The 26,236-nt window shown below is 38.1% G+C and overlaps 1 protein-coding gene across 3 annotated transcripts; it reads right to left on the bottom strand.

The window, feature by feature from the left end:
• Window positions 1-1,648: 1,648 nt before the first annotated feature.
• On the bottom strand, window positions 1,649-26,223 carry MIX23 (mitochondrial matrix import factor 23). 3 transcript variants are annotated; one of them, XM_081138628.1, is made up of 6 exons: window positions 25,990-26,223; window positions 25,233-25,349; window positions 12,925-13,050; window positions 9,105-9,251; window positions 4,626-4,685; window positions 1,649-1,947 (listed from the first exon to the last, which is right to left on the bottom strand). In XM_081138628.1, the coding sequence occupies exons 2-6, from the start codon at window positions 25,281-25,283 to the stop codon at window positions 1,897-1,899; spliced, it is 435 nt and encodes a 144-aa protein (XP_080994754.1). In that variant the 5' UTR covers window positions 25,284-25,349; window positions 25,990-26,223; the 3' UTR covers window positions 1,649-1,896. The 3 variants fall into 3 exon arrangements, with proteins under 3 accessions (XP_080994754.1, XP_080994752.1, XP_080994753.1); XM_081138626.1 differs by lacking the exon at window positions 25,990-26,223 and adding an exon at window positions 21,837-21,886 and having other exon boundaries at window positions 25,208-25,298; XM_081138627.1 differs by lacking the exon at window positions 25,990-26,223 and having other exon boundaries at window positions 25,233-25,521.
• Between the last annotated feature and the right edge of the window lie 13 nt (window positions 26,224-26,236).

The raw sequence follows: 26,236 nt of genomic DNA, 5'->3' as shown, positions 1-26,236 counted from the left end.
AAACATCAACTTTCTGTCAGGCACCATTCTTTAATGGGTAAGCCCTATGAACAATATTTTTTATTGCTGGCTCTGGAAAATTTTTTCTTGAAAAGACTAGATTACCATTTTCACCTAAGTGGGTCTTATCAATATCCCCAACAACTAAGATAGTATCTGACCCACAGTTAAGTGCTCAGAAGTTTTATTAAAAGAATGGCAATCACTTAATAGTTCTATTGCTCACTTTCAAGTGCATAATCTGACAAAGATCAACATACTGAATACACAGCCCTACCCATGACCCAGTCAGTCAATCTGTGCCAGAGCCATGTGGCTGTTTAAATTGTAGTAAGCAGAATCCTAAAATGGCTCTCCAAGATATCGCACAATAATCCCTCAGACTGTGAATGTGAAACATTGTATCTGTGAAGTTACATTACCTGGCCAAAGGGATTTGCAGATTTATTCAGATTATAATCAACTGATGCTGAGTTAACCAAAAGGGAGATTATCACGGTAGGCCTAAACTAATCACACGGACCCTGTAAAAACTGTTTTACGTAGCTTACACCAGAATAGGAAGTCATATTCCAAGAATAAAAAGGTTTCAATGTACTGTTGCTAGCTTGAAGAGGGAGGAGGCCTTGTATCAAGAAACATAGGTGGTTTCCAAGGGTATAGACAGCAAGGAAACAGGGACTTCAGTCCTACAACACAGGATCTAAATTCAGCCAACAAATTGGCTGAGGCTGGAAGCAGAGTCTCCTAGGGAATGCAGCCTGCAGCCTGCAGCCTGCAGCCTGGCTGAGAACTTGATGTCTGCAAGACCCAGAGCTGAGACCCAGTCTAGCCTGCCTGGACTTCTGACCTACAGAAGTGCAAGATAACAGGCGTGATTTTAAGCTGCTAAATTGTGGTAATTTGTTACGCAGCAATAGAAACTAATACAATAATCTTTTTAGTGTTTCTTTTTTTTGCAATGACCAAATCCTGACATTATAGGTATTGCTTTTTTACTTATTTGAATATTATCATAAAGCCCTCCTCTGCCTTTCCCTTTTCTGAATTTGTTTTACTGCTTTCCTTTTCATTGTCCATGGAAGTACTGTCCAGGAAAAAAACCCACCCAAAGTTAGTCTTTGCATTTGAAAACAAGGAAGTTAAGGTACTAAGAGAAAGTTTCTTTGGACAGCATCTAGCCTATAATACTGCCCTTTCACTTAAGAGCAATAAAGCCACAAAAATAAATAAAGGGATAAAAATCATCAATGGCTAAAAAGATCCACGTTCATGCCAATAAATTTGTAAAAATAAAAAGATGTTAATACAAATAAAATCAGATACTAAAATCATGTTCATATTCTCCTATAAGAACTTACTGTCTCGCCCTAGCCAGTCTGGCTCAGTGCTTAGGGTGTCTGCCCGTGGACTACAGGGTCTGGGTTCAGTTCTGGCCAAGGGCACCTACCTTGGTGGCAGGCTTGATCCCCCACCCCGATTGGGGCATGTGCGCGAGGCAACCAATTGATGTGTCTCCCTCACATCAATGTCTCTCTCTCTCTCCCTTCCACTCTCTCTGAAAAGCAATGGAACAAACATCCTTGGGTGAGGGTTAAAAAGAAAAAACTTACTGTCTCAACTTGGAAAATAATCAAATAAATATATACACTGAGTCAGAAAATTATTTTAATAGTTACAAAACATTTTTTTTAACAGAATCAGTATAAAATAGCAGTTGATTTCTCCATAATTATCAGAATTATTTATACTTGAGGTCTTTGCTAAGTAGGGCTGAAATCAACAAAAGGTCTTGGACTGTTGGCTCAGAAACCGTCCTAGGAAGCCCGCCTTGTTGATGTCTGTCATGGTTAGCTCTTACGAGATGACCCAGTCCTTTTTAAAAAATGTATCTTTTTATTCATTCTTTGGAGGTTTGAAGTGAATTCGGCAGCGTTCATTAAACACCTAAGATATTAAAGAGAAAGAAGCCATTGAGTTACCCCGTGTAAGTCAGGCCTGGAGCTAAATTAAATTTATCCTGGCTTAGGAGACATAACCGTTTGCCCCAGGTCAACAGTTTTAGGAAGCAGAGTTTTCTCACCAGTTCAAATGGACTGATCAAGTGCTAAGAGCATGGAAAGCCTTGACATACATTTATAAGGCAATTTTAATATTTTAATAAAATTTAAATTATTCAAGAAAATAATCACAAGCTAGCATATTTAGTAACTAACAAACATTTCAGTTTCATATTCTGGACATATTTTGAACAGGCAAAAATATGTATAATAAGTTTAAGGTTTTTTTCCTTTTTTTTATAAGCTAAAATTTATTTAGACATCTGTTGTGCTTTTCTAAATGAGTGCCGGATCCTTCTCACAGGCAGATATGCTTGAAGGGAGACCAGTCTTTGGTTAAATTGTATAAATTTATATAATGTGTTGTTCTATTTACTTTGTTTCCTAAAAATCTAAACAAATTATGTATCATAAATGTTAAAAGAGCATTCTATGACTGTCTGTCAATATAGGGCTAGGCTATCAAAAAATTTTGATATAGCCATTCAATGAAATATAATGTAAGCATTAAAAAGAATAAGGAACCTCTTTACATTCTGATTTTAAAGGACCTCCAAGATCTACTAAGGGAAAAAAACAGTGTGGACAGTACACTTACATTTGTGTGACAAAGGGGAATGTGTGTGTGCATGCATGCACTTGCACATATATAAAATTAGAAAAGGTGCAGCCTGGCTGGTGGCTCAGTGGTTGAGCATCAACCTATGAACCAGGAGGTCACGGTTGGATTCCTAGTCAGGGCACATGCCCAGGTTGGGGGCTCAGTCCCCAGTAGGGGGCATGCAGGAGGCAGCCAATCAATGACTCTCATCACTGATGTTTATCTCTCTCTCTCCCTCTACTTTCCTCTCTCTGAAATCAATAAAGATATATTTAAAAAACAAATAAATAAATAAATAATAAATAAAAATAAAAGCAAAATATACAGAGGGAGCTTTTAAGGTGCTGCCATTATTCAACTTCTTAAGCTGGGTGGTAAATACATCAATGTTCACTTTATTAACATTCTTTAAATCCTACATGTTACATACTCCTTGGTATGTATATCTCAAAATTAAAAGAAAACGTGTCTAAAATGTATAGACTCTTTCTGACCCTTCCTGCTTATAGTGCATCACATGTCAGTTCCCAGCCCTGACATTTCTTCAAGTTCCCAATGCTCAGACCAGAGGAGGTTCAGATTAGTGGCTTTGACACACTAGTTGGGACAGTATTAACAACCCAGCTGAGCTTCTCCAAATTCTTTTCCTAAATGACTTCCTAACCACTTTTGCTGGCCGACTGCACGCACCATAGTTACATTTTCTTCTTTTTAAAACAAGTGGGGAACCTCACTTTCTGTGGGGCAAATGAAGTATATTTCCTTTAAAACTAGTATCAAATCCAAAAATGCTTCACTCTTCCCACTACGATATGCTTTACATACATCAACCTCTGCACTGGATTTTTCAAACCAGTTATTTATTGTACCCCTCCCCCATCCCATCAGTAAATATTATCTCTCTGGAGAATTTAAATGGACAAATATTGCCAAAAAGGACAGAATAAAGAAATGTATGCAGCTCTCTCTATGGAGCACACCCTAGCCTTTCCCCACCCCCTTCCCCCAGGCGCATTTTTCTTGCCTCTCCTTTTCACCTAAACTCCATGGGCCCTTCTTTTGCCTCATTAAATTGTTTCCTGAGCCCATTTCTTCTATGGCTCACTTCTACTACATCTGTGACTTGCTAAATAAACTTTCTCTTAGAGTTTGGAGAAAAAAAAAAGTAATAAAGCAAAGAAAATCAATTTGTATTTTGCAATTTATTCATGGCTCTGCAAGTTGGTACATGCTAGTTTTTAGTTCAGTTAACCTCTCTCTGGGTTAAGCCCATTTCATTGGTTATTTTCAAAGGATAAAACAAAATTTTCAGTGCATTCTTTCAGATTTAATAGATTTTTGCCCTCCAGAAAGGAAGAGGGGCATATAGATATAACTTTTTAGAACACTAAAGTCAGGACTTCGTGATTTTTTTTTTTAACTACATGGAAAGTCCTGGAATCCCCATTCCTCTATTTAATTCCTAGTTAGAGCTATGCAGGTGAATCTAGGAGCCATAAAAAGCCCTGTATCAGGTATCAAAAAGCAATGTACAAAAATGTTTCAGGATCAGATGTTAGAAAACAAGCAACTGTGAAGAGTAGCTAATGATATAAACATTTATGGAAAGTAAATGGGCTCAAAACGGTGAATTTTAACAAATAACCTTGGTGAAGGTTCTGAGTTAACTATACTAAAAACTCTAAATATCAAATATGCCCATAATTAGTATTAGGAAACATACAGAATGTTTCCAACTCTGTTACCATGACAAGTCACAATTGTACCATAACTGTGAAGCTAATTTTTATAAGATGACTCTATTTGGATGCTAACCATGCTCCCCCACCCACAGCCCCCAAAGTGAAAATCCTCAGTTCTTGTAAATGAAGGGTCTCTATTCTTCTAGGAGCCCCGGGGCTCTCCTCTCTCCTCCTCCTCTGGTTCCCTCCTAGGTCTTTCAGAGAGCTAATATTATTTTATACCTTCCAGCTCCTGTCATTTACCACTTCTTCAACATTCAGCTCTGACTGCATCCATTTCAACTGCAAGACAAGAAAAACAAATTTAAGTTATGAAAATTTAAATTAAAAAACTAAAACCAAACTCTATAATGTTTTCCCAACAAGATCAGCTGCTGCTCCTGCATTCTTTTTAACAGTATTACCTGGGCTAGATTTTGGAACCTTCTTTGACACACATAGCCCATTCTTTCCATAACCAATCAGCTGTTAAACCTTATAACACCTAAGGTTCTCAAGCTTTTCTACATATTATAATCACCTTGAGAGCTTTAAAAAAAAAAAATCTCAAATTTCCAGGTAGTTCACAGAAGAAATAAAAATGGCCTATAAAGATAAATGGGTGCAACCTCTATAAAGGACAATTTGGTAAGATTTATCACAAATCTATAAATTCACATGTCCTTGAACTCAATAATTCCAGTTCTAGTTATTGATCCTATAATACGGATCTCCAAAAGACCGCACAGAAGAATAAAAAGGATGGTAAAGAGGTGGAAGCCTGATTTGAATTAAGAAAAAAGAATCAGGGGGAAAAAACAGAGAGAAGAAGGGGAATATATAAGGCCCAAGTGACCTTGAAAGGCATGAGTTTTCCACACCATATACAGCTCCAGAGGTCTGAGTTAAAAAATGCTGAAGTCTTTCTAATTTTCTTTATAACTGCCAACCTAATCATAAAACTAGCAAATTCCATTGCTAGGCCGAGACGGCCCATCATACTCCTAGTCACTTCTGGCCAAAGAAACCTGAAAGGAAAGAAGCTAGCAATTCTAGGAAAAGGGCTTGAAAATATTCAGGAAAGTTAGGAGAAAAAAGCATGAACTACAGGTTGAGACAGCAAGGAGGTTAAACCAGGATGACTTCCTCAGGCCAAAGTCAAGACCCAAGCCAGGAATTTGGGGACAAAATGCCAGAGTGCTAGACAACATCTGGGCAACCATGAGTCAGAGAACCAGGCCAAGGAACCTGACCAATAGGATTATAGCTCAGGCAGGAGGTATGAGAAATGTGCACGTAACACTAATAAGACTGGAACTTGGTACCGATCCAATGGCTCCTTGTAAACGCCCTTCCTAGACTCAGAACTGGTGTCAGAGTTTAGGCCATTACACAGGACCGAAGTGGGGAACAAGGGGAAGGGCTGCATTTCCCAACACTGGTACTCTGCTGTTAAGGAGCAACAAGCCTACAGAAGCCCACCTGCATATACCAAAGCCACCTCAGTTTCAGATTTCAGCTATATAGACCAGAAATCATTAAAGCGTCACCACTCAGTCAAAGCCTAGACTGTCTGCCAAAGAAGTAACAGCTTCAAACAACATGCCAAATAACTGCTCTCAAATATTTAAAGGGATATCAGTAGCAATGGGTATAGACCTATCCTATATAGCTCCAAGAGAGAACATTAAAGAGCAGTAATTACCCATTATAGGGAAGCAGGTTTTCACAATATATAAGAAAACCTATGAACAATTACAAAGAGAGAATGCATTGTCACAGAAGACAGTGAATCCCTAGCCCCCTTAAGTAGTGGTTAAACAAAAGGTGGAAACCCCTGGTAGGGAGATATTGTGAAGATAATTAATGTAACAAATTTCAATGCCACCAACATAATGCTACCTTTTAGATGGTTATTTTTGAAAAAGCTCTGGGTCTTAAACAGGCAAACTTCCTCTCAAAGGCCACTAATAGGTGACAGCAGTTATATAGTTCCAGCAAGGAGTGTAATTTTTCTGAGTTAAGGATTCACGTAAAGAACTGGGGACTTTTAGACTGGCATCTCTGTATATAAATAAAATATGTCCACTAAAGTAATCAGAATTTGGCCATCTATCACAACTTAATGTAAAAACACGACTGAATCCAGAGTCATAAGAGATGGATTAAAGTCCCAGTTCTACCACTTACTAGCTTGTGCTTTTAAGGATGTCAGTATCTCCGAGTCTCAGTTTCCTCACACAGAAAATGAGGAGGGAGAGCTGGAACAGCTCTTAAGAACTGTCTCTTTCTGCCCTGGCCAGGAAACTCAGTTGGTTAGAGCACTGTCCTAATAAGCCAAGGTTGCAGGTCTGAACCCTGATCAGAGCACATACAAGAATCAACCAGTGAATGCATAAATAAGAGGAACAAGAAATCGATGTTTCTCTCTCTCTCTCATCAAATAAACAAACAAACATTTTTTTAAAAAGCTGTCTCTTTCTGATTCCATAATCTCCACAGCAAACTTAAAAATAAAAATTAAAAGAAATTCCAGTTTCCTTATTTGCTTAAGTATTACTCATGGTTTCCCTATAGTCCTATATGATATCAGGTAGAAAGCTACCTTTCCTAACTCACTGACTGGTTTCTAAAGCTCCCCCTTTACAGTGGTTGCCCTGGTGATTCTCTGGCAGAGGGCAGAACTAAGGGTGGAGCAAACAGTGCGACACTCCCAAACACTCACTGGTTTCTGAACTTTGCTCTCCACTAACAAGTCACTTTATTTCTTGTTTGACTTAATTAGCAAATAGTTATTTTTCAGATTCTGATTTACCAGCCCTGCCCTGCAGTTTTGTTAATACCTTCAAGAGTCTGGTAAAATACAAAATACAAAATACAAAAATAACTACATTTTCACCAGTGTTCTAGAAATTATCTCTAGGCCTTCATAAACCCTAACAGTAAAGTAAGATGACCATAAGAGCAGAAGTTCCCTGACTGAGAAGCCCACCACTGCCCCATGAACAAGCAGGTATGAAACAGGGCTGAAGCAGTCTCCTGACCAAAGAGAGCAGTGAAGACAGCGGGTAAACCCTGTATCCAGTGAGACATACTGCATCAGTGGGAGGACTCAGAAAGTGTGCACTCACCGTGCACAGAGACAAGAAGAAAGACTTAAAAGAGATGACAAGGCCCCCTTTTCAAAGCTCAGCTACATCTACTAAACACAGGGCAAACTTCATAACTGTTCAGTATGAAAAATATGATTCCATCCCACAATGGATTTTCCCTCACCTGACATGCAAGGCTCAGTAAGTCATCTAATGTGGCATCTTAAAATACAGATATGACTTCGATAATTGTACAGTGGTCATGTAAGAAAATGCCCGCTCCTAGGAAATGACCAACATACGTAGGGCTAAAGGGGTACAATATACCCAACATACTCTCAAAAAGGTTCAGGGGAAAAGGCTCTGTTGTACATATGTGGTGGGAGGGAAAGGAAGATTGGGAAAGAAGGAGGGAAGGATCAAGGGAGAAGGGATGGTGAAGAGAATGAAATGTAAAGCAAGTAGGGCAAAATGTAAACAAATAGGTGAATATAGGTAAAAGGCACATGGGAGTTCCTTATACTATTCTAGCAACTTTTCTGTAAGTTTGAAATTACATCAAAATAAAGCTATCCCTTCAGTGACCCCCCAAGAGGCAGCAATGCATTCCACATAATAAAATAGGGTACATAGACATTTCAACTGTTCTCCTGACATGTCACATTTAAGGGCTATAAGGAAAGTGTTCTTCTTCATTTACTCTTATAAAATAAGGCTTCCTCTGATGCATCACTAAGTGGACACTTGCTGTTTTCTTAAAAGCAAAAACTGCAGGAATGAGAGAGAAAATGGAAACAAAGGAGTGTCCAAAAAGAGCCAAAGACCCATAGCAACTTCTCCACAGTAGGAAAGTAAATTATAAAGAGGTTCTAGTGTATCTAGTTATATTAAATTATACTATATTTTTATGGATGAAGAGGCTTAACATCCTGAAGTTAATTATCTGTATTATATTTCAGCATATTTCTACAGATAAAACTAGAGGTAAATATTTTCAAAATGTAAATACATTTAAGAAATCGAGTCAAGCCTCAAGACATAGATACAGATCTGATTTCCCTAGATTTTCTGATGTGGCATTGGTCTAAATTAATCCTTTTACCTTTAACAGCAGAATATATAAAGGAATGGAAATGAAATACGATTACATATTTCTTTTAGCTGAAGCTGCTACACCACATACGTTCATGCAATGTACATTAATTTATCAATTTACTATTGGATATTTCCAAATGTAATAAAGTCCACTAAAAATGAAGTTTTAATTTCTTGGTCATTTTTTAAAGTAATAACTATATCTTACTCTAAATTTTTCATATTTAAACCTGCTTTCAACCTGGCTGGCATGGCTCAGTGGTTGAACATCGACTTATGATAAAGGAGATCGTGCTTCGATTCCCGGTCAGGGCACATGCCTGGGTTGCGGGCTGGATCTCCACTGTGGGGTGTGCAGGAGGCAGCCGATCAATGACTCTCTCATCATTGATGTTTCTATCTCTCTCTCCCTCTCCCTTCCTCTGTCTCTGAAGTTAAGAAAGATACATTTGAAAAACAAACAAAAAACCTGCTTTTACTTTGAAGGCTGTTTAGAAAAACTTTGCCTCAGATATTAAAACCTTATTCAACTTACCTTTGTCTGTTCTTTTCTAAGTTGCTTTAATAACGTTAAATCATCCAAATTCTTTTCTCTCTCTTCTCGGAGGTGTTTTACTACTGATGAAGTCTGAGCTATACAATTTTTTATAAATCTGTCCCTACTGGCATGAGCCTCCATCAACTAAAAGAACAAAGGAATGAAAAGAGAAAAATCACACCAATTTATCACATTTTAGTGTTTAAAAAAAAAAAAAATCCTTAGACTATAGAAATGTAATACTCCCTAAAACAACTTTTAAAAATTCTATCTATGGAGGAGAAGGTTGTACTAATCAGCTAAATCCCCTAAGAAAAGATCAAAGGAAGCACCTCTGCCGGTGGTCAAGGTTGTGTTGTTCCTCAATAAGCTCCCAGGGCTTCCTGCCCCTCTTCCTGCATCCCGCCCTCTTCAGGCTTCCCTCTTCCAGCATAGCCCACACTGGGCTTATCATCTCGGTCTCCTTTTCCCTCCCCTCCCCTTTGTTCCATCCATGTGTTCCTCTACCATGTGCACTCTCACATATCTTCTGGGCCACTTTCTATTGGTATTCTTCCTCTTTTTCTGTTCTTTCATGCTTTCTTCAGCCTCATATTGTCACCAATTACAAGGAATTAAAAAGTAAGTGATGTAAAGGAGCTCTTATTTACAATAAAGGAAAATAAAATTACCTATGTAAGACCGTCCTTTTCAAGATTTTAAAGTTTAAGTATTAATAAGGAAAAATTATGTATAAAGTACAGATTATTGGTTCCACCAATTGTGTGTGTTGATTGACAGGACATCTGACAGGGCAACTTTTTACTAACCTTCATGCTAATGTAGCAAATTCAATATAACAATTCACATCTGTTTTCTGCCTTGATTCAAGAAGTGTGATAGTCATGTTTCAAACACATTCCTATATCATAGCCTAATTTGATGACACCCCAAAAACTTGGGGCACAGTAAAAGCAAAATGCTAAAATAATATGCATTCACCATTATAATGGTAGATAAATAACAGTGGTTCACCTGGTCCAACTAAAATTTAAGTGTTAACTTGCTCTGTGTAATTATCATTCCTCCCCTCTGAAGAGAGAATAACTTAATGTGCTAGTTATAACAGGGATAACCCAACCATTATGTATATAAAATGTAGGGCTAACTTAACCATTCTACAAGCATTCTTCATAAGTTATTTGAAATACGTCTCTTAAATGATCATACTGGGACCCTAAGGTTGAGAATGACTAGTCTAATACTTAACAGGAAAGAATAAACCTTTGCATTTCTAGAGTGCAGTTACTAAAAGTACATTAATTATAAATCATAACCATGGAAAGAGAAGGAAAGTAAAAGTAAACTGCCTGATAGACATTAACCCTACCTACAGTAAATTTCTCTAACATGCTAATTTTTTCCATTGTAACATTTGACTCACAAGGACAGCCCCAAGGCCCATATTTGAAATGGGCTAATATGCTGCTTCTTTACTTGTTTACTCCTTTAAGTACAATTACAGGAAATTAAAGCAGCCAATGAGGGTAGGGAACTACTCTTTCCAAAAGAGAATAGAAAGAAAAGAACCATCCTCAGAGTTAAGAAGCTCTCCTGCTGCTGTGTAAGACTGGCTAAATCATTAGCATTTCCAGGCTTCAGTTTCCTCTTTTGTAAAATTATGGATTTTGAAAAAATAATCACTGATATCCTTTCTACCTCTAATATTTAGGGGCAACAAGACTCCATACACTGCTCAGATACCAGATGCTATTTAATCATTTTGATATTTTGTCTAATACCCCAACAAATTATGAAATAACACTAGCACCAACTAAAAGTGTAACAAAATAGTCTCCCTTTTCAGCCTGCATATTATATTTTTAGTTTTTAGAATTTTATTTTAATATTTAAAAATTTTATTTTCCAATTACAGTTGACATTTTTTTATCTGCATTTTAAAATCACATTCAAATTTTGTACATTTCTTTTCAGTCTTTCTCACTATTAAGTTTCCTTCTTTGGTTAGGCTTTCCTCCACTATTCCCCTCCTTAACTTGCCCCCTTCCTGTGGATACGCTTCTAGCTGCAGACCACCTTCCTACCCTCAGCTGCTTACTTCTCCTTCAGATTAGTGCCCTGGGAACCCACTCGATGTGAAGAGAAATTGCTGGGCAAATCATCTTTTACTCTGTATAATCAATTACTTTAATCTGGTTTTCATGACCATACTTCAATAAAATTCAGAATTAAGAGCCATGTGCAAGAGGAATACGCATGGACTTTTCTGTACATCTAAGTCAAAGAAATGAGGACGCTTGATAACGAGGAACAGGAACAGATTATGTGACAGGAGCCTACCAGATATCGCACTAAACCAGGCATAACTCGTCAGCAATTCAGATGCTTAGGATCTGGTCACAGGAGAACTGTTTCTGATATATATGAAGTGTTTATCAAAGGAACTGAGGTAAAATTTATTAAGAAACTTGGTAAAAGGCAAGGCAGGCCTTTGGTTACAGGAAGGACTGAACAATAAGCATATTACAAAGGTACTTGCTCTGATTTGGGGAAACAATCCTGAAACAACGGCGTGGGGGAGGCAGGGGAACGACTCAAAACTAGTCTAAAGGGGGCTTATCTAGAACTTTCCAGTTTTATTTCATTTTATCAGAACTTCGAAACTTTTTTCCTAACTTTCACATCTTTTAATCATTATTTTAAAACAATGTGTTTTGTCTTTAAGGGAAATATAATGCCAACAGTTTTCCTAATTATATTTTTGGTGTTTTTCTTTCTAAAACAAAGATTGATTCTAAATAAACTCCAAATTAAATTCTAACTATCTCACCCAACACCATTTGTTTGTTTTTTTAGAACCTTGACAATGACCCTTGGTTAACTATCATTAAAATCAAGCAAAAGCCATGGCCAGTGTGGCTCATTAAAGCTCACAACCCTGCGATTTTCTCAAGCCACTAGAATTACCTGACCACTCAGTAAAATAACATACTTTCATTAAAAGCAAAACAAATACAGCAGCAGTTAATAGTCTGAATTTAACAGATATGAATAAGCTCATCCAAAACTGATTTTTTTTTTTTCATAACTAAGAAATGGACTTTTGGTTTTAAGTAATACCTTCTTTATAAGATAATGAATTCAAATAGTAATCTTGCAGTAGAGCCTAAAAAAGCAAATGCCATTTGAACTTTAGCTTCCATGTTGAAGAAAATATGTATGTAAACTATAAAAAATACTTAGCTACATCATTTCCTTCCACTTTTGGAAATTAAAGAAATAAAGGGAATCTTTAATAATAAAAATACATACTTGAGAAACCAGTCTCAGAAAAAGACAATTTATCTGTAACTTTCCTTCTCTCCCAACTGCCAAACGCTTCTATTCCCCATTCTGATGAGTGAAGGAAGACATAGAAGGGGTAAAGGGTTTTAATTCTTATACCAGCTGTCTGGCTTCTCAGGATTGATTTATTCTAAGCCCTTGGTCTTGTTTCCCTGTTAATTTACTTGACTGTTTTCCCTCTCTCCTTCATCCCTCTGTGCACAAGGTTTCCTTAAGTTAAAGGCTTCCCGAGGGGGGGCCCAAATGACCACCCCCATTCCTTAGAACCATCTCTTCACAAACTGTGCACATGATCACACATTTCCTCAGTTTGTAAAAATAAGGTCAAAACTTATACACACCCTCAGGTGTGGGCAAGTAAAAATGTCATTCTTTTACCCACAGTTTAGTTGTACATTAAATGAGTTCTTATTTTGCCTGCAAAGAAAGGCATAAAGGAATCACACAAAAAAGACTCAAAAGGTACACTTACAGACTCATAAAGTTGTTTACAGGTTTGGCTGGCATCGATTTTCCCTGCAAAGGAAGCTGTTGGAACCGTAGTGTTTAATTCATGTACTATTCTGTCATCAATCGTCCTCATCACCTTGAGTAATTCCTATATATATTTAAAATAAAAGAATAATAACCTGAATGGGAAGTTAAGTGATTTTTTAAAAAAAGGCATTTAGACCAAAAAATAAAGCTCTTGGATATTTTACAACCCTGTAAGTTAGGAATGGGGAAACCACGCCAAACATAGTGCAACCAGAGGAAAACCTTCATTACAAGAATTATGTAATAGTAATTCTAATAATGGGCACCACCACTGTTTCCTTGGCTCCCATGTGATCATCTTAAGGGTAAAAACTGTTTTACTCATTTTTAAATCCACAGTAATAACAAACAGTGTGTGCTCTTTCCATCTCCAATATACAAAGAGTTCTACTGAGCTCAATTACCACATTGTCCAAATCAATCCAGCATAATTGCTTCTTCCATTCCCTGTCATTCTAAAATGTGGTGCTAGGTAGAAAACTTCGGGAAAGATAACACAAGAAACTATCGGTAGTGGTTAACTTGCTAAAATGAATCTATACCCTTTTAGGCTTTTAGTTTTTGAGTTGTTTTTTACTATGGTTGTGTATAATTTTTGTAACAAAAATAAGTAAAACCAAATATGTTGCTAGACAAGGAGTCAAATCTCTTTGTGGCCTTCTTGTTTATAGAATAAGCAAGCATCAGTTTTACCTTTTATAGGAACCCTAGCTCATACTTCCCAAAGATCTCCTCTCCCTGAAAAAGGCTCCAACTCTCAAGCCAACCAAAAGAAAAATGGTAACAACAGGGCAGAGGACTTGGACTCTGGTGAGTAAGCCTACAAGCATAGACCCTTCTCCCAACATTTTGACTAGGGTACTTCTTTTCATTTGTCACTAGAGAAACTGGGCATCAGCTACATTCTGCCTCCAGACAGCACAAACACTAGAAAAGGTTTAGTATACCTTTCTCTTTAAATTATTTCTTAAATTTGCCTTCCCCACCCATAAACAAACAAACATAATCTCTGCAAAATCATCAAGAAAACAGACATATATGATGTCTATAGGAAGAGACTTATTACTGAAAACATCCAAGCTCGTGCTCAATATTAATGTGCTTGAATTTCAAGTAGGGAACTCCCTTCTATTTGCTAGATGGGATGCTGCCTGATTTCCCTCAGCATAACATCCTATTTGTTTCCTTCGCCAAACTTAAAACCATGACTGAAACCAACTCCTTTCTTTCTTTATTCATCCATTTGTTTAAAACTTTTTAAAAAAATATATCTTTATTGATTTCAGAGAGAGAAAGGGAGAGGGGGAGAGAGAGATAGAAACATCAACGATGCGAGCTGTCATTGATTGGCTGCCTCCTGCACGCCCTCAACTGGGGATCGAGCCCACAATCTGGGCATGTGCCCTGATAGGGAATCGAACCACAATCTTCTGGATCCTAGGTCGATGCTCAACTGCTGAGCCACACGTGGCCAGGCTGTAAACAATTTTTAATAGCATTAAAGCATTACACATTCATTTTAGAAAAATTTTTTTTAAATTTTAAAGAAAGTTAAAATCATTCAGTTAATCATTATCAACATTTTAACACATCCTTTTAGTTTTTTCCTATAAATAAATATGAATATTTTTATAAAATTGAGGTACTATGTAACATTTTAAAGTCTAGCTTCATGACATTATACCATGAGCATTTTGCCCTTGTTATTAAAAACGCCTTGAAGCCAGGCCGGGCATGGTTCAGCAGTTGAGCATCAACCTAGGATCCAGGAGATCGCGGTTCAATTCCCAGTCGGGACACATGCCCAGGTTGCAGGCTCAATCCCCAGTCAGGGGCGTGCCGAGGGCAGCCAATCAATGACGATTCTCTCATCATTGATGTTTCTATCTCTCTCCCTCTCCCTTCCTCTCTCTCTGAAATCAATAAAGATATATTAAAAATAAAAATAAAAAAAAGCATGTCCTTTAAAAAAAAAAAAACACCTTGAAGACATTTTTAATAGTTACATAAATATTCTATCCTGTGGAGGTACCACAACTTATCCGACCACTTCCCCATTAATGAACATTTAGGTTGTTCCCCATTATAATAACCATTAGGCCACTCAGACTAAGTCTGCGGTCCAGGTTCTAGTCCTATCAGTTTTTAATCTTTCATTAGTAAGTTAATGATCTTTTCTAAATTTCAATCTAGAAATAAAATAGCTTGTAGAAGGCTCATAATTTCAACTAATAAAACACAAGCCAATGTCAGGTCTAAAACCAACTTCACTATCTTATCCCCTCTTCTTGTATCTTTCTATTTTCGATCTTGTATCTTTCTATTTTTGTCAATAGCATCATCATTCTCTGTACACTGGAATTCTTAGGGGTTAATCTCAACATATTCACTAAGCAACTTTAAATAATGTTTAATGTACAGTGGAGGGTGTATCATGTCAGTAAGTGGCAAATTCCAAACAAATGATAGTTAGCACTATTTAGAGAGTAAAAAAAACAGGTAAGTAGCAGACATTAACCTACCTCGCCAACTTTACCTCCTACAACTTGATTATTAAAAAAAAAAAAAAGCCTCCTTTAAAATTGAACTGATCTTCTGAGGCCAACATTTAAGTTATACATTTTAGATAAAGCTTTCCTTGATTGAGAGGCCTCAACAATCTTTCTTTTTAAAACATATAGTAATTAGAGAGAGTACCACAGAGTTCATTCATTTATTAACTCACTCTTCATTCAAAAAATATTCATTAATGTCTAGTATATGTCAGGCACCATTCTGACCACCAGAGCAACAGTGATAAATAAAACAGAAAAGCTCCTTGCTTTTATGGAAAAAAATTCTGAGACAAGGCAATAAACAAGGTAATTTCAGTAAAATAATCCCTCCCCCCCACCTCATCCATAGGGGATACATTTTCCAAGACACTCAGTGGATGTCTGAAACCACGAACAGTACTGAACCCTATATATACTGTGTTTCCCCTTATACATACGTACCTTCTCCCTTAAAGGAATTTATGGATTCTCTTTGACATACCTGAATTGCCAGCATCAGCCCTTTTATGCTCTGGCGCCATTACTAGTAAGAGTACTTGAATATAAGCACTACAACATCAAGGCAGTAGATCTGATAACCAAGACAGCTACTAAATAACTAATGGGCAGGTAGCAAAGCAGTGATTCATTGAATCATGTCCTGGGTGGGCTGAAGCAGGACAGCATGCTACTCAGAAAGGTGCAGAATTTAAACCCTATGAATTGTTTCTTTCTGAAATTTTGTTTCAAATATTTTTAGACTGTGGTTGACCATATGTTGAAACCGCAAATAAGGGGTTTCAGAAGACAAACTAAGGTAACAGGGATGAAGAGCGACTGGGTGGGGTTGAAGGGTCTACCTTACATAGGGAGATCAAGAAAGGCCACTCTGAGGATGAAGCATTTGAGCTGAGACCTATATGTGAATGAGTCAACTATAAGAAAATCTGGGGGAATAAGTCAAAAACTATGAGGCAAGAACAAACTTTAGAGGGTTTGAAGAACTGAAAGAAGGTGAGTAAGCTAGGAGTGAGTAAGGGAGAAAGTACAGTGCTACCTCGGGTTTCCAAAGTCTCTCTTGACGAACATTTCAGGTTACGAACGCCATAAACCCGGAAGGAAATGCTTCGGTTTTGGAACATGGTTGGGAAATCGAACATGCCACATGGCTTCTGCTGAGGGCAGAACCTTGAGGCCTAGCTGTCGGCTGTTGATCCCTCGGTTTTCGAATGTTTTAGAGCTTGAACAGTCTTCCTGAATGGGTTACATTCAAAAAACCCAGGTACCAATGCAGTATGAGGTAAGGTCAGAGTAGAATAAAATGAAGGACAACAGAGACCATGGAAACAAGGATTCTGTTCTAAAGGCAACAAAGTTTTAGGCACGGAGATGATATAAACGACTAATTTTTTAAAAGAAAATTTGGCTGCTATATGGAGAATGGATTAGAAAGAGACGAATGGAAACAGGGTGAGCATTTAGCAGATTACTATGGTGATCTAGGCAGGATAAAGGTAGTTTGATAAAGTGATAGCAGTAGAATTAGGGAAAGGAAGCTGAATTCAGGATTTATTTTGAAAGTAGGGCTGATAAGACCTGTTGAATTGGTGGTAGGGGAGTGAGAAAAAAATATGGGATAACTTCTAGGTTTGAAGCCTGAGCAATAGAAGGGATGTTGTGGCCTTTGATGATGAGGAAGAAACTGGGGGAAGAAAAGATTTGGAAGGAGTGGGCAGATCAATAGTTCTATTCTGACTCAGGGTATTTGATGATATTTATGATTATTGTTAATTGTATGTTATACTTGTATTATGTTTAAAATTGTAATCTTTTACAGCAATCGACAAATATTTATAGAAAAAAGATATATTTGGGATGTGCTTCAGAATAATCTGGTTAGGATGGGGGAGTGGTAGGAATATACAGACGAAACAACAGTGGCCATGAATTAATTGTTGGAGCTAAGGAACGGGTATGTGGGACTTCATGGGACTATCTCTCCTTTTGTGTATGTTAAAATTTTTTAGAATAAAAAGCTTCTTTTAAGTTCTGTTTTGGAGATATTAAGTTTGAGATGCCTTTTAGATATCTGAGTAGAAAACTGAATATACCAATCTGACACTGAGCAGGGCTAGAGTTGTATTAACAAGTTGATGTTATTTAAAGTCATAGGATTAGAAGAGATCACTGAAATAAACTATAGCTGTGAAGGGGACCAACGATCAAGAACTCAAAAGTTAATGAGGCTTAAGATAGAGACTCAAAAGTTAATGAGGCTCAAAAGTTAATGAGGCTTAAGATAGAGAAAACACGGTGTGAAATGAGGCCAACCATTATAGGTTACAAGACAGGATCTTAGTTTTTTCCCCCTGGGAACAATGGGGAACCAATGAAGTATTTAGGTAAAGTGGGACTACATAATCAGACTTGTGTTCTGAAACGATTGCTTAAAGTGTTAAAGTGAGGAAAATGGAAGTACAAGAACAAGGACGGACGCAGATGTACTAGTTAGGAGACTGATGAAGCAATCCAGGTGAAAGATTATCTAGCTTGATACTGCCTAGAGTTTTGAATTACCTGGAACTTTAACTGAGTTTGATGGTAGCTATATAGTCAAATTTTCTCCAATGAAACAATTTGAACATTCTGTTAAGTTCCTTATACAGCAGTAGGAATTCATCACTAGGTGATGAATCAATCAATTTCACAGTCTTACCAATAGAACCTACAAATGAGGATTATCAACTATATCAACTCTTCTCTGTGCTAGAGAATTATCCATATATGATCTAGAGCTTGGCTTTTATATGGTAGAGACTAGTCATATGAGGTTATTTTGATTAAAATTAAATAGAATTTAAAATTTAGTTCCTCAGCTGCACTAGCCACATTTCAAGTGCTCAAGAGCCCCCTGTTGCTAGTGGCTACTTATACCGGATAGCACAAATTCCACCATCACAGAAAGTTCTATTGGACAGTGCTGAGTTCAAGAAAATATGACAGTCTCTAAACTAATAATGTACTTGTTCAGGGATTGTTAAGAACTATAAGCTATTCTTTTTTTTTTTTTTTTAGTGTCTTTATTAATTTCAGAGAGAGGAAGGGAGAGGAGGAGAGAGAGACAGAAACATCAATGATGAGTTATTGATCGGCTGCCTCCTGCACGACCCCCATTGGGGATCAAGCCTGCAACCCGTGCAGTGCCCTGACCAGGAGTCAAACCGCAATCTCCTGGATCATGGGTTGATGCTCAACCGCTGAGCCATGCCTGCAGGACTAAGCTATTCTTAAATGTCACAGAAAAAATACTAGAAAAGCCCTGGCCAGTGTGGCTCAGTGCTTAGAGTCGAGGGTTTGATTCTCGGTCAAGGGAACATACTTGGGTTGCAGGTTCAATTCCTGGCGCCAGTTAGAGTGAGTCCGGGGGGCAACCAATCGATGTGTCTCTCTCACATTGATGTTTCTCTCTCTTTCCCCACCTCCCTCCCTCCCTTCCACTCTCTAAAAAAAATATCAATGGAAAAAATATCCTCGGGCGAGAATTAACAACAATAAAAAAGATACTAAAAAAGCTAAAGATAAGGAAAGAAGAGAAATTTCTCTCAAAATTGGAAAGGGAGAACTATAAACCCACCAGGCATACATTTCTTTACAGTGGAAAAAGCACTAGCGCTCTCAAGACAACTCCTAGAGGTCTAGAGCAGTGATTTTCAACCTTTTTCATCTCATGATACATATAAACTAATTACTAAAATTCTGCGGCACACCAAAAAATATATTTTTTGCCAATCTGACCCAAAAAATAGGTATAATTTTTATTCATTCACACCAAGTGGCAGTGTTGGCTGCTGTTATTTTTTAAAAAATATATGTTGTTATTGATTTCAGAGCGAGGAAGGGAGAGGGGAAGATAGAAACATCAATGATTAGAGAGAGTCACTGATCAGCTGCCTTCTGCATGCCCCCACTGGGGATTGGCCCACAACCCAGGCATGTGCCTTGACCAGGAGTTGAACCATGACCTCCTGGCTCAACCACTGAGCCACGCAGGCCAGGCTGTTGTCATTTTTTTAAATTTGACAATCTAAAGGAAAGAGGTCAGTGCCCCTGACTAGTCAGGTACTGCATGTTTAAAAAATTCTTGCTGCATACCAGTTGTAAATCAATGGTCTAGAGGAAAGCCTGGGAGGCCCTCACTAGACTAACAGCAACTGGAAAGTTGGTGTAAGTACAAAAATTAAATCATGTGTCTCATTTATAAGGAATTACTGACTACCGACCTGACACCTAGCCCCAAAGGCATACCCTCTTTCTCTCACAAATTCACCAAGAAAATATACAGATGTCCCTGAGCAGATTGTACACAATAGACTGCAACCCAAATTCACAGAGATAATACAAAAATACACGTCAGTAGCTCTCTGAAGGCTACAGCTTTGTATAGAACCTGGAACCCTAATCAGCTTAAAAATGTCAAAGCATAACAAAAAGAGAACTATTCAAACTATTTTGTAGTGCCTCCAGCTTCTCCTATCTTTTATCTTCCTCAAAACAAGAAGAAATTCTAATATATCATGAATCTCTAATTTTAGGCTCTTTAAAATTATTTAGGTACTTTATCTTAGAATTGCATTTTATTTCTTACCTGCAATTATGGGTAAAATCTCATCCTCCTGGAAGGCAATTTTAGTACTGAAGGAGGCCCATGTTTAGTAGTAGGAAAGAGTAGAGAAAAACTTTTATTGCTTCTATAATTATACTATATTCTACTCCTAAGGTTAATCCCCCGGTAAATTCCTTTTATTATTTTGGGCAGCTTTTCATGTACATGGGGGTTGGGGGTGGAAAAAGGTCTATTATAGCTCAGTAAAATATAAATGTACTCCAAAAATGCTCTCAGATTTAATCTTTCTTCTCCTCATCCTCTGCCTGTAGGTACCCACAAGTAGATCCCACGTGTTCTTTTCAGACAGACCTGATTCCTCAAACCTCATTTTTACAGCAGTCTCACACTGTGTTCCCCCTAAGCCAGAGACAAAGAGTTGCCTGCAACTGCCAGAGTCCTCCAACAGCCAGCACCCCCAGGTGCAGGGACAGAGAGCACCTGGACATGTGCAAGAGGAACCATCACTGATGCTAGGAGGTAGTCTATTTAGTCTATACCTAATTACCATATAACTCAAAATCAACTGTGTATAAATGAATAAATATTCCTAGCAGAAATACTAAGGCTTAAACATCCTGGGAAGGAATACTAGTTGGTTTTGTTCAGGTGATATATGAATTGGATCTCAGAAAGGGTCAGGAAGAAAGGATTTCATAGTCACAGTGAAAAAAAGTATGGAAACAACAAAGAGCATAATGTGTTCAGAGAAAAGTAGGCCTACATGGTTGGAAAACAGAGATCAAATGTATGTTGGAGGAGGCATGGGTTTGGAGGAGAGAAACTTGCATGAATAAGGACAGTGATAAGAGATATAACTAGAGAGAGGCACTTTGGGATTGTATGCCATGTTAAGTAGACCTAGTCATATAAGCCTAAAATTAGACGCATGGTTTAGATTCTAAAATTTAGAAGGTAACAGTATAAAACCACAAAATTATGGAAGTTAGATTGAAGGGGGGATATATTAGAGAAAGGGCTGCCTAAAAATAAGGAGACCTATCACAAAGCAGGTTGCAAAAATGACAGAGCCTAAACAAAGACCATGGCTTAAGTGATGAATCTTCCTAAAACACCTATTTGATCCCCCCCCCCCCCCCCGGTCAAAAATGATACCCTAGCCTCACACTTGGCATCCAAAGCCTTCCGCAATCTGGTTCCAATCTTTTGTGTAATCTCAATGTACCCCATGCCCATATCCTGAATTCTACCAATAATGACTGGCTGCTTTCCCAAAATACATAAAATTGCCTTATACACTGTTTTTTCTACCTAAAATACCCTTGGATCCCGTTCACTTAAAGCCCAACTCAATTACCATCTTGAGTTTTCTCTCTCTGAACTGTTACAGCATTTTACTCATATTCTCAATATTTTCTACGTTTTATATCCAGTCCACTGGGTCTTCCCAAGTGCCTGGTACCTAGCATAACTATTAGGAACTGAATTGCGTCCTCCCAAAATTCCTGTGACTATATCTGGAGATAGGGCCTTTAGGGAGGTAATTAAGGTAGGGCACTAATCCCACAGAACTGGTATCCTTGTAAGAGAAAGAGACACCAGAGATCTTTCCCCCTCTACGTGTATAAAGATGCCATGTGAGAATGCAGTAAGAAGGCAGCAATCTGCAAGCCAGGAAGAGAGGCTCACCAGAAACCAATCCTGATAGGACTCTGGTCTTGAACTTCTAGCTTCCAGAACTGTGAAAAAATAAATTTCTGTTGTTTAAGCCACCCATTTGTGATATCTGTTATGGCAGCCCTAGCAAACTAATACAATATCCAATAAATTCTTGCTGAGTGTTAAAATGGGATTCCAGACATTCAATTTTAAACATTCTTTCCTGGATTTTATTTCACTTTGGAAATAGGATGTTTTCCAGGAGTGCTAAGTCCAATTTTTATAAAAGAAAAATAAGAATTGTAAAAATTTAAAACACTTTAAAAACTCTTAAACTTTAAAACATATGCCCTAGCCAGTATTGCTCAGTGGTTAGAGCATTGGCCCACAGACAGAGGGTCTGGGTTTGATTCCAGCCAAGGGCAAGCACCTCAGTTGCAGGTTCAATCCCCAGCCCCAGTCGGCGCGCAAGTGGGAGGTGACCAACTGATGTGTCTCTCTCACATTGATGTTTCTCTCTCTCTCTCTCTCCCCCTCCTTTCCACTCTTTTCTCTAAAAAGAAAAGGAAAAAATATCCTCGGGTGAGGATTAAAAAGAAAAAACAAAAACAAAACTTACACCTATACCCTGGCTAAGTAGCTCAGTTGGTTAGAGCATCAGCTGGATGCCTCAGGTTTCGCGTTAGATCCTTGGTGAGGGTATGAACAACAATCAACCAATGAATGCATAAATAAGTGGAACAAAACAAAAAAAATCGATGTTTCTCTTTCCCTGCCTTTCTCTCTCTAAACTTATAAACAAATAAGTAAATAAATAAACATGCACCTATATGGAAAAAAATAAGAACACTAGTTGTCAGGGGCAGGGATTGACTGGGAAGGAGCATGAAGAAACTTTCAGAGATAATGGTATTATTCTTTATGTTGATGGAGTTGTATATAAATGTCAAAACTCATTTAAATAATGGTATACTTAAGATTTGTGTATTTCACTAATGCAAATTTTACAGAAAGCAAGTAAACAAATATTGAACTCCAGTTAATGATATGCATGATGAAAGACAGGTTTAGGGATGTCCACAACTTAGTTTGACATGCTTCAAAAAAATAAAAAGGTGGCCTTGGCCAGTGTGGCTCAGTTGGTTGGAGCATTATCCTGTGCACAAAAAGGTCTTGGGTCTGATTCCGATCAGGGTACATCCCCAGATTGTGGGTTTGACCCCCAGTCCAGGTGCATACTCCCAGGAGGCAACCAGTCAATGTTTCTCTCCCTCTCCCTTGCTCTCTCTCAAAATGAATAAATAAAATAAAAATAAAAAGGTGGATTGATGGATTGTTATTTGATAAATACCGCAAATCACCAATTACAGAATCTAGATGGTGCGTACATGAGTGTTCAATGTACAATTCTTTCAACTTTTCTGTAGTGTTTGAGTATTTTCATAATAAAATTCTGAAAAAAACACAATCTTTATAATAAAAAAATACATACAAAAATATAAGAAGGAAAAAAATATCAAAAGAAATACAGTATTCAATGCAGTGCTTTTCACATTTAGGGTACTTGCATAGAAAATGTAATGGTTGCATAGCTTTAAAAAATTTAAGCTTTGCTTAATAATTTGTGAATATGCCAGTTAACCACGCTTTACAATTTTACCAAATTCACCAAAACCTAAATGCTATCCTAAAGTTTTACAATTTTATAGCACCTTCGCTTATGTACTTGTGTGCCTGAGGCAGTACGGGCAACTGTTATTCTCATTTACAATGAGATTAAATGATCTGCCAAGGCCAGCTCTGGGAAACCAGATCTTCTGACTTTTAACCTAGGATATTCTCCATTGTAACATGCATTTGGAAAAGCCCTAGAGAAAGTATCTAGAAACTTCCCCCAGGTTTCACTAATGAGACTGATTTTATGATCTTTCATCTCTGAATGGACTGGTTCTGCAAGGCAGTTTAGCTTTTGCCCCACTTACAATATTTTATCTGACCTTCCCAAAGAAAAGTCAGTGTTTTAATAGCAAAAAGAGATCCATTGAAATTTGGTTTTAAAGATTCAAATAACTATAGAGATGGAAGAAATTTTAAATGTTACTTAACATAATCTTATTTTATAGATTCAAAAGTTAATTCCCAAAGGGGTTAAGTTATTAGCTCAAGGTTCCACAGCTGTTAATGACAGAAGCAGTCCTAGAACCCTGAACTTCTAACTCACTAACCAAGGCTCTTTCTCATAAACCTTAAAACTATCATTGCAAAATTATATTGAGTGTATTAACTCAAATTAAATCATAGTACTAATGTGATAAAGCCAAGGCTACAAATGGGCCAATAAACCTTAAATAGCCCATATACTTTAAAATTCAATATGCTTCTTTAATCCTATTTAAGATTTTTACAAATGTTTGTCTTTATTGGGAACACGGATCACATTTGAAGTCAGCTGCTGTGCTGAGCTAGTCTGAGAAGCAGCTGAAGTGGGTGCAAATAATGACCCCACGTTAAAAAAAAAAAAAAAAAAAAAAATCCCACATAAAGTTCTTCGGTCAAATGATGTTTGTCAAAGAATTCAGTCTGTTGAGGTTATCCTCAAGAATACAACTCTCTACAAAATGGCTCAAAGCAAAGTTTACTACAGATCAGTCAATGACACGTGAAATGACTTTTCAATATCTTTAGTTAAAAATACATTTGTAAGGTCATGATTTTTTAATTCAATTCTTTACCTAGACAGTGTCTCACATTTGTGCCTACATTGAAACAGATAACTTTCCTTGCGACTTGGTCAAAATCCAAACCCTTGTTCTTTAATTCTGGGGTTAATATTTAACCCCAGACCTCTGGTGTTTGAATATATAAAAGATACAGCCTTTTTCTTAAATGTTACATTTTCTCTAATGCTTAGAAAGGCAGCAACACCAGGGCAGGTACTAGAATTAATCGCCCCTCCAAGACTCCAAATGTTATACTTCACCAAAATAGTAAAACTTGTACCAAACTGTGTTTTTTTTATCGAGTAAATAAACTCTCCACCTATTTTTTTAAAATGTCCTACAAATGCTCAACTTAAAATACGAGGAGAATGGTACAGGCTAGGAACAGATTTCGGCGAACGGCTAAAAGATTGTTACAATCCCCACCCACCGGGCCGGAGCTCGGCTTTACCACCGCGCAACCACCGGAGTTTCCAGCACGGTTACTCAAGGCCTGGGCTTCAGAGAGAACCATGACCCCCGAGGAGCAGCCTGGCTCCCTAAGGCCAACCCCGCGCCCCCCATGACCTCCAATGGCTCGAAAAAAGGAGCTTTGAATTGCCCGCTTCTTCCACGACTGCTTCGCACCCCCTCCTAAGCCAGAAGAGGGAACAGAGTACGGGGACAAAAGAAAGGACACACCAGCCACTGGGAAAAACCCCATCACCTGGAACTCGGCGAACTCTTCACAGCTCACACCGCCACTGGGCGCCGCCATATTGGACAAACGCGAGGCCCCGGCCGCGAGCCAATCACCGGGGAGCAAAGGTGTCCGCCGCGCCGCCTGACAAAATATTTCCAGGGAAATTAGCGAGAAAGCTGAGCTCTAGGCTTGTCTTTTCCCTGGTCATCATTCTCTTGAAAACCTGGAACTCTGCTGTCCTTCATTTCACTCCTACCCCTTTATGAGATAACTTTCATTGCAACTTCGTCATGTCCTCTTAGAACTGACCTATGTGCATGGATCGAACAATGTCAAAACTTGAAGGGATCGTTTTACCCTAATCCCATCTTCCTATAAAAAGGGAAACGATTTCCTGGTCGCACCAACCAGGCCGATCGAGGAGGAAACCTGGAGAAGTGGTTTTTCTTAACCCTCCCACTCTATTATCTAGCTCCCGTCCCTAGAGCTGAGGGGTCTTGGTTTGTTAAGAATTTGGGACCACTAAGAAGTGCCAAGAAAAGACATTTCTGGCAGCGTGGGTGCATGAGGGTTGAAAAGGTGTTAGGTGTGCAAATGTTTAGTTTTATAAAAATCGGTAAAAAGAAATAGGAAATATACATACTAATGTCTCAATTAGCCTAAGAGATACTCCCAAAGCCAAGAAGGGATGGGGGCCCCTGGGCCCCAGCTACGTGTTTTTGAGAAAGGATCATACTCGTTGAAAACACTGTTAGGACAGTGTACTGAAATACTGATTCACCTAGGCAGTGTGACTTCAGGAGTCTGCAGTTCGCCAAAGTTCTACACTGAGCACACCACTACTTTAAACGACTACTTTCTTAAACGCAAAGAATAGTATTGCAAACGCCCACTGCGCCCATACTGTACAAGAACATTTTAAGGACGCGCGGACGACCCTGCGCCAAGACGGAAGCGCAGGACGCGCCACTCGCACATTCTGTGCGTCACGCACGTCCCACACACCACCTAAGTCACGCCCGTAAGCC

Source organism: Miniopterus schreibersii, assembly GCF_964146895.1.
Source record: "Miniopterus schreibersii genome assembly, chromosome: 5".
Taxonomy (NCBI): domain Eukaryota; kingdom Metazoa; phylum Chordata; class Mammalia; order Chiroptera; family Miniopteridae; genus Miniopterus; species Miniopterus schreibersii.
This window is presented reverse-complemented; position numbering and strand designations above follow the sequence as displayed.